Source organism: Sceloporus undulatus, chromosome 3 (genome assembly GCF_019175285.1).
Source record: "Sceloporus undulatus isolate JIND9_A2432 ecotype Alabama chromosome 3, SceUnd_v1.1, whole genome shotgun sequence".
In the NCBI taxonomy this organism is placed as follows: Eukaryota; Metazoa; Chordata; class Lepidosauria; order Squamata; family Phrynosomatidae; genus Sceloporus; species Sceloporus undulatus.
In genome coordinates this window covers 221,291,703-221,301,160 of record NC_056524.1, presented here as the reverse complement: position 1 = coordinate 221,301,160, position 9,458 = coordinate 221,291,703, and the positions used below count along the sequence as shown (strand labels likewise).

The 9,458-nt window shown below is 38.1% G+C and overlaps 1 protein-coding gene across 1 annotated transcript; it reads left to right on the top strand.

Annotated features, from left to right (window-relative positions):
* Nucleotides 1-96: 96 nt before the first annotated feature.
* On the top strand, nucleotides 97-8,520 carry LOC121925950 (E3 ubiquitin-protein ligase RNF168-like). Its single transcript, XM_042458513.1, has 6 exons — nucleotides 97-491; nucleotides 1,100-1,176; nucleotides 1,419-1,595; nucleotides 2,721-2,827; nucleotides 7,791-7,851; nucleotides 8,431-8,520. The coding sequence occupies exons 1-6, from the start codon at nucleotides 191-193 to the stop codon at nucleotides 8,518-8,520; spliced, it is 813 nt and encodes a 270-aa protein (XP_042314447.1). The 5' UTR covers nucleotides 97-190.
* Nucleotides 8,521-9,458: the final 938 nt, after the last annotated feature.

The following is a 9,458-nucleotide window of genomic DNA, read 5'->3' as shown; positions in this document are numbered from 1 at the left end:
GGCTCATGGCTATGGAATTCTGGGAGTTGGAGTTTGTTGTGGGGCCCGGCCCCACAACAAACTCCAACTCCCAGAATTCCATAGCAAACAGCCAGACAACGAGTTAGCCTTCTGAGAGATTTGTGACACCTGTGTCCTATTTGCAGATGCTGGTGATGCTCTAAAGCTTCCTCTCTTTACAGGACTCAAGATGTCAGAAGAACCAGAGGCCCCCCTCTCTCTCTCCGACTGCCATTGTAACATCTGCATGGACATTTTCCTGGAACCGGTGACATTGCCGTGCCTCCACACTCTCTGCAATTCCTGCTTCCAGTTCACGGTGGAGAAGGCCAGCTTGTGTTGCCCCTTCTGCCGCCGGAGAGTGTCTTCTTGGGCTCGGTATAACGCCCGCAAGAACACCCTGGTTAATTCAGAACTGTGGGCAAAGATTCAGAAATACTTCCCAGAGGAATGCCAGCGCAGGATTAGTGGGCAGGACGTAGTAGAAGAGGGTGAGGAACAGCATATTGAGTATTAGGCATATAAATATGGGTTGACACTGATGTTTTAGTGTATGCCAGCCCACTGGAAGGTATATATTTGCACAAATGGCCAGGGATCCGCAGGACTATTCTGTTGTTGTGTTGTGTGAATGCATCCTTTATGTTCTTTACACAGTTGGCTGTCCTACTGGTTTGTTTTAAACCTTGCTTCTATTTTAATAGTAGGCAAGCCTTTGGGGTTAAGAGAAGGAGTTGTGTGATGGCGGGGTTGGATCATGTCCCAAGAATGTGTCTATTACTGACAGTGTTGCATCAAAAAGTGAGAATCTGCTCACAGGGTTAAACAAAAAGTTCCATTTTCTTCTGAAAAAGATTTGAAGTCCTTTGGCATATTGGACTTTTAGTTTAATCCTTTAGCGCAAAAGAAGTAAGAAGCCACTTAACTGATAAGAGGCAATAAATATTTACAAGTGATTAATTATATCACAACACAACTTGAGTGCACTCTCTCATATAATATTTAGATTAATTTGCGTCTTGTTTCTACATAGCAATCTCAAAATAATTGATTTAAAATAACAATTTTCTTTTCCTCCCTTATTCTTTCTTCGCTTTAGCTTGCTTGCCTCTACCAGTTCGCTGTTTAAGTGAGCCTGGAGAATTAAGGCAGGAATATGAAGCTGAGATAACCAAGGTAAATCTGGAAAGCAGAATGGGGCCCACTTGTTGTTTTAAAAAGGATCTCATATACCTGCACCCACACCTGGCTCCAAGGAAAGCAAGGGTTATTGACAGCCATTTAACACTGCCTAATATGTCAAGCTAAAATATGTGAACTCCTCCATGAATATTAATAAAAAATGAAGACATCTATAAAATGTAAAATGTGTGAAGTCCAAGAGCAAGTTAGGAATAATGGGAAACTGTTTGATTTAGGCAGAAGCAGAACGACAAGCTCACGAACAAGAAGAGAGAAAAGCCAGTGAAGAGTATATTCAGAAACTGTTAGAAGAAGAGGAAAAAGAGCAGAGGTTAGCAGAAGAAAGAAAAAAGCAGATGGAAGAACAGTTATTACAAGATGAAATGTTGGCACGTGAGCTCAGTTTTAGTTTGGTAAGTTGATCAAGGTGAGACTTAAAAGTCGTTTCTTGAAGTGCGTTTAAATACCTTAGTGCAGTTAAATCAGGGCTGAGGAACTGGCCTGCAGTCTAGATTCAGTTTGTTGTGTAATGCACCACTGTTTGAAAAAGGAGTGGTAGTGAAAGTAGGTAGGTGAATTGGGGAATGAAGTCAGATCAGACTGTTCCTTGGCAAGTGCTTCTTAAGTCCAAAGCTAAGATTGCTTGCAGTCCACTTGCACCTTTTTCAGTTAGGAAAAAAAGCAGAATTAGTGAAACAGTATACAAATAATCTGGCACCTGGAAGGGTTCTCACTCTTTGGGTTCTCTGTAGGCATTCTGTCTTTGCAGAGAGCGGCACAAAGCTCCACAGTGGAAGGGATGATGTGGGGATTTAGAGGAAAGTGTTTCCCCTGACATCATGTTGTCTTCTGGATTGGCCTCTGGGGATAATTGGCCTCAGGAACAGTTCTGTCCCCTACATCTGAGTTTTAAATCCTCTGTTTTATTAAGTATTTTGTTAAATGTTAAAATTGAAGGAGAACACTTGAGAACTAATTTAAATAATGGGATGCATTTTATTATGGTTTAGAAGCTGAGTTCTATACATGAAAACATCTACTTAATTATGTCTGCTGCTTTTACGGTGTCTCTGTGTAGCATTTTTCTAAGCTTAGAAAGCTCTGCTGCTTCAGAACAAGCTAGAATTTTATTTAAAATAGAGTAATAGAAAACCATGTCAAAATGTATAGCTTAATTTGAGAATGTACGTAAGTTTTGGGAGATTTTAAATTTTTGAAATTACTATAACATATACATTCCTATTACAGATGCAATAAATTACTATCCACTACTTTGCAAATGACTTAGAAGGCTTAATTTTTTGATGGTTTGTTGTAGTTTTTATTCTGCCAGCTAAGAAGCTGATGTTTATTATGAATGCATTCCTGGTTTGAAGCTGTAAGTGTGCCTGGCTATATTGGCATTTGCATTAAACTCAAAGGTTGATCTTTGTGGGGTTGTTTGGGTGCTGATACTTACGCACATTATCATGGCAGTAACATTTAACAATGAATGTAATATAATCTAGCCAATTTCATTTGTGTTTTTGACATTAAAGAATAACCTTACTGAGGAGCATGTGCTCAAGGATCTGTCTCCTGGCCTATCTCCTGATCTCCGCAGAACATCAACAAACAAATCAAGCAATTCTGGGGACATTAAAAAGTAAGTCAAATCCTAAAAGTGGTTTCAGTATTGGTTGCTACCAAGATGCATAACTATATAATGTATGAGCTGCTGAGTGAGAGGTTTCTTAGTCTGATTATAGTTTTGCAGCATCCCTGATTTTGATAGTTTGCCACTGAAATATCTGTTGTTTTCATGACAGTTATCCATAAAAATTTTGAGGGATCAGCATTTAAAAAACAATACTCAAACTATAATCACTACTCATGCACAAACCTCTGCACCAATTCATTTGAAACCTGTCAGGCTTGTTCCCTTCAGAAAGGACAACTATAGTTGCAAAGTGAATCCAATTCTGCCAAGAAGTAAAAAGTATTGGCAGTTTCCTGTTAAAATCAATATAAACTGCTTACATTTGTCTGGAATTTAGCATGGATACCTGTTTCTGGAGCTAAAAGCTTGATGGGTTGGTTTCAGATTGAAGAGTTAGTAGTAACAGTAACACGTTTGGTGCGTTTGGTGACACTGCTGCTTCTTCTCCTTTTGCACCTTGCCTTAAAAAAACAACTCAGCCTGTATACTTGCAATATCACTTATACACATATTTATACTCACACAGTGCGCCCGCGCCATACGCGGGCCTGAGCATACGTGCTCAAGCCGCGGGGGCGCGCAGGCGAAGGGGCGTAGCGTCCCATTCATTGAATGGGCCGAACGTGCGCCACGCGCACGAGCCCATTGTTTCCAATGGTGCTCGAGCATATAGGCGGGATTCGCCTACCACGGCGGGATCTGGAGACACGATCCCCCGCGTAAGGCCAGGACGCACTGTAAATTCAAACCTCATGTGTAATTGAGGGCAGATTTTGGGCCAGAATTACGGATTTTTGAGATGACCCACGGATAAGTTGCAGGTATGACTTAGGGGCATGTACCAAAGGAAGTAAAGGTGAAGTAAAGCTGTGTCAAAGAACTTAACCAAAGTTCTGGCAGGAAACTTTTTGTACTCATACTAAAGCCTGGATTGATGAGATGTCAGGGGATGGTTCCTCTTTAATAGAGTCTGAAGTTTTGGTTTTGTATTGACTGTGGATGGACCTACTAGCTTTTTGGGTCAATTTTTGACTAACCATTTCTAGTTTATACTGTATATAATGAAGGCCGGTTTTGTGGCCAAAATTACGGTTGTGATATGACATCCTGGATAGTCACGGTAAAACTATTTGCCCTCTCATTCCAAAAGATTTATAAAATATCCAGCAGGCATACTGTTTTGTGCTCACTCCTAAAGGCTGGCTAGATGGAGCGGGAGGGAATCATGGTAAATGGTGTCTGTGTGATATGTGGGGGAGATGACAGGTATGGGCAGGGCTAAAAAAATGTGCATGTGCCAAAAAGGATATGAAGACAAAGGCAAAGCAAATGGTTACTATGTAGCAGTGATTGGCGCCTTATTACCTTTAATGTGGATAACTTTGCTGATTTTAACCCAGAAAAACTACAAAACTACAGAAAATGCCCATTTCACAATCCTGATTCCTCATTGTGGAAAAAACTGAATAATCGATGTGATGAACTGTTTTTTCGATAATATTATTGGCATAAACGTCTGCAGTGCTTGCAGTCCATTAAATCATATCTTGATTTATCTTTTATGCTGATTTCATCTTTGTCTTCGTAGATGGTGTTGTCTTCTTGTGCCATTCATAGCATGCATAATGCCACCTTTCACAGAATGATCTCTTTCCATTTTTATGGATCCTTTACCCATTTTGCTCCCAAATTAAAAAACTGGTTTCATTGGGTTCCCTTTGTGTTAACTTGCTTCCCAAAATACATTCATTGTTACCCACATCTTATACCAGCTGATCCTTGAAAGGCTTGTTGAGACATCCAGTGGCTTGCAGCATTAATAGGCTAACTGGAATCAACTTACTGATAGGATCACCATTTCCTTTGCTTCATCTCTGACTACTGTGACCTGCACATGGAAAAATACCCACATCGATAGCAATGGCATAATCTGTTGTCCCACACCTGATCACCTACTCCATTATACTTTTACAGCACCATTAGTGCCTTCTCATCATCCAGACTTAGATGAACAAATTGTTAACACATTCTGGAATTTTAAAGTTCCCTGGCATTGTTTTTTCTTCTCTTTCTCTTTAAGGTTGAGATACAAAGCAAGATGAGTGGGGGGGGTGGTGGTGGTGGAGGCATATTCTTCCTGCTTCTCTCAATTGTAATTGTTCTTGGGGTGCTTCTGAAATGTAGAACAGATAATGTGCACTTCAAACTGGAGGGGGCACTTGCTAGGGTGCTTTTGAATTTATTTGTCCTTGAGCTCCATCCTGCAGCCTGATCTGGGGAGATAGCCCTAATCTAGATGTTCTGAAGGGAAATTCCAATGTGATCACCCCAGCTTGGGCTGCTTGCGAAGGCATGGATCACTGAAACAAAGCAATCTCGCAAACTCTCCCAGCTTGAGGCACACTCCAGGGCTTTTTTGGGGCCTCGGTTTTCCTCATTCCTTCTCCTCTGAATCTAGGCAGGTCAGCCTTGACCCCTATAAAACCAGCATTGGACCCATGGATAAGTTAACCAGGTTTTTAAGGTTAAATTGACTAAAAACTTTCTTGGACTTATTAGAGTATATACAATACCTATTTAGTAACCATCTCATGAGTGTGGTTAGTGGGACCGTTATTCGTACAATAAATTCTCAGTATGCTTTAAAGTGCTGCATTGCTCTTCAGTACTTCAGAAATTTCTCATTGAGAATTCTGGGAGCTGTGGTAAAAAAAAAACTTTTCTGAGATATTTGTCACTATTTATTAAAAAACAGATTAGATTGGCTGCCCCCCTTTTCTTTAGCTTGAACTGGTGTTTATTTATCTTGGTAAATAATCCCAAAAATTCATTCCTGTCTTAGGTTTTGGAATAGTGCCTAATTTACATGTAACTTTGTGTGTTGTGTTGCAAGCTTTTTGGGTTTCATCATGGTGCCAGCCTTTTTCTTTGCTATCTGTTTCTCTTTTTAAGAGGAAGCATTTTTTTCAATTTACATTGAATGTAACTTTTTATATTTATTTATTTTATATCTTGTCTTGTTGTTTGTTGTTTTGTGTTCTTTTGATTTAGTCCTTTTCAATTTATGAATCCTATGAGGGGTTTTTTTTTTTTTTTTGTGGGGGGGTTGTTTTGTTTGTTTTTAGTTTTTTTTGGGCAAGATTAGTTCAAGGATGATAGAGTGCCTTTTTTTATTTGCATTTTTTGCCCCCCTGAGGATGAGGAAAGAGAGGACTTGCCTTAGGTCTTCTCAGTGGTGTTTTCTATTTTTTGTGAAGCAGACCCTGGTCTTTCCGAGTCTCGTCCATTAGATGCAACCCTAACTTGATGGTTTTTTTATCTACCTGTTTTCGTTGAAACAAACTATGTCTTATAAATTTTGTTTTACTTTTTCCACTAAACTTTTAGATAAGATACTAATCTAGAGTTATTCTGAATTTATAAACTTTACAGGGGGGGGTTTTGGGCCTTGGTAACCACTGGGATTTTTGGTTCCAGGGCCCCTGTTAGAAACCAACTCTATGGATTGCTTCAAGTTCTCTTTAATACAATGCACAGTGAAGGTGTTTGCTTATATGAATAGCAATCTTCAATGTTTGATTTTTAAAATTTTTATATCTTTGCTGGAATTTTTCAACTCATGGGTTGGTTTAAGGCCATAGATTAGAGGACTTGGAACTGTATTGTATACTAGATGGTTAAACGACAAGCAAAGCCTTCTGGACTCTTTTCCAGCTGTGCTAAAGTGTTGCTTGAAGAGATTTTAGGGAGACTTGACTTGCAGTATTTCTCTCCCCGCTTACTCAGAGTAAGGCCCATTGAGTTCAGTTGGTCTTTGTTGTTTGTTCTTTCAACTTTGACCTATGACAACCCTATGAATGAGAGATCTCCAAGGCACCCTTTCATCAACAGCTCTGCTCAGTCTTTGCAGACTTTAGAGCCTTTTGGCTTCTTGATAAAATCTATCCACTGGAATGCTAGGAATTTGTTTTTTTTTCTCTTCTTTTCTTTGTTTCTCCTACTTGCCTTCTGCCTTACCAGCAGTTTTGTTTGGCATATCCCTTTTTTACCTTGTTATAAATGCTGTTTATTTTCCACTTGAAACTGCTGTGGCTGTTTCTCCTGTTGCCTTTCCGGGATATGTAGTTTGTTGGGGCAATTTTTGTTCTATTCTTAGCCAGAGAACTTAAACTACAAACTCCAAAATGCCACAGAAGCAGCCATGCAATTTACAATGGAATAATTAGCGTATAACAATGTTAGTGTGATATTGCCCATTGTCTTTTTTCTAGTATTTTGTTTTCTATTTCTTTCATTTCCGATTATGCCCAAAGTTACAACAGTCTCTTCGTTTTTTTTTTCTTGGTTCTATGGAGTTTACAGCTTTGATTTTGCTCTAGATCCCTGTTTATTTTGTCTTTTTTTAGCAGTTTCTGGTTCTCCTTGTTTTTTTTGAATTTCTTTCTTCCAGTACCACATTTTCAAATTGATTGTCATCAGCTTTCTTTCACTGTCTCAAACTTTTCCACCATACCTAAAAATGGAAATACAATGATTTAATAACTTTATATTTTTCGATTTTTGTTAGTCCTTCTAGCTATCCTTCCAAGGGCATTTTTCTGATTTTTCTGTTTTTGACTGCAGTCTCCTTCTGATTTTTTATGATAAAAATATCTTGAACTATTTAATGTGGGTCATTCATCGTGTAAGTGGTATTACTCTCATGTAGATGTATATAGATCTTTTTAGTTTTATGTTCTTCATCTACCCATGGTAAAGCTGCATATTTATGCATCTAGCCTTACATTGCACTGAATGACAACAAGAAAATGTGTTTGGTTGCCTTTCCAATGTACATCCTAAAGCTTTGCTTGTTTTACAGAGTTCAATAAAACTTATATTTTTTTTTTTTTTTTGTTCCCTTTTTAAGGTATTTGTCTCCAAAGTCCTTGCGATTTCCTTACCTCCTAAATTGCTTCTTATCGAAAAATGTAGGAAGAAACATTGGCTTTTCTGGGGTTAATGTATTTTTACAGCTCTGATGCATATCCAGTGTAAATGCAAGAAATTTTCTTATCTTTTGTGTTTGTGGAATGTGTATGGTACTATCTTTTACTAGAACAAATTTTTGCAGAACTGTGTACAGTGAACCATGTTATCTGCTTGGAGTTTTTCTTTGTTCCAGGGAAACACACAACCCGCCCCACACACTTCATGGATACTAAAAATTATATATTTAGTTTAGCAATTATAGTATCCCTTTTATATAAAATGTGGAAAATCTAGGTTTTTGCTTTTTGGAAATTTTAAATAAATATTTTCATGTGTGGGTGGTTTGAATCTGTGATGCAAAAATCCATGGTAACAGAGGGCAACTAATTCTAAGTGTGTCATTATTTACCATCTTAGTTTTTAATGTTGCATACCATTGGAGTCATTAGATTTCCTGTTTGTTTTTTTTTTTTTTTTTTTTTTGTTTTTTTTATGAGTGGATGCAGAAGCTTGTAGGAGAGTATTAAAAACTGTTTTTGAAGTTTTCATTTTGGTGTTTTTTTCTTTTTTTTTTTCAGGAAGTATTGCAAATAGCTTACATAGGGGAGCAAGAAGAAGAAACGGATGAAAATGCCCACTACTCTGTCTCCAAAACTATGTATCAGTGAGGCAAGAATTAATGAGTCTTTATACAGAGCCAGCCATGCTTGACTTGGGTATATGTACCTCTATTACCAAATCCAGCCTTTATGGAATTGTATCTTGTATTTTGTATTTCTTGTTTTGCAAGATAGAGGGACCTTCAGTGGTTCACACATAGGGAAGACTTCTATATGTGTTTTTTTTCTCAAAGGAGTTACAGCTGGCTTGATGTAAAAAATGACATTTTTATTTCTGGATTGACAAGCCATACATACATATTGATAACCACAGGGACAGTAACCTGCACTCTTTTTTAATTAAGCAAAATGGAACCACAGTCCATCTGAAAATCAATAACATCGGCCACTTTTAAAATGCTTTATTCTGCAGAAATTCCTAAGAGTAAATCTTCAAGAGTCCCCTTCTGAAGTCAGCAGCAGATTCATCTTGAATGATTAAAAGGAGAAAAACCTCTATACAAATTGATGAAGAAGAAGATATTAATGATATTCAAAGCAAATGCTTTGGGATGATTTATTTAAAAAGGAGAACCTCTTACACAAATTATGATGGAAGAGGATATGAATGATTACGCAAATCAAATGTTTTGGAGCAAAACTTTATGAAATGTTAAGTAAGAAGAGGAAGACAGACTTATAGCTCTGCAGTCCTAGAGGGAGATGGACAAAGGAGCAGAAAACACTAAATCGCAAAAAAGGTTTTCTCCAGATAGTACCTTTTACGCCCAAAACATTCTCAGCCAGCAAATAGAATCTCAGTGGCCAGGATTAAAATAGGCAAGATCTTTCAAAGAACTTGAATGTTCCAATAGCCAGCTGAAAGAGAGCTACGAAGGCTAGTGAAAGCTCCCACATATGAGAACTGGGGGCTTGCTAACTAAACTTCAGACAAAGTCTGCTGCAAAAGAGGGACTGTTTTTTTTTGAACTGTGTTCCTTAATAGT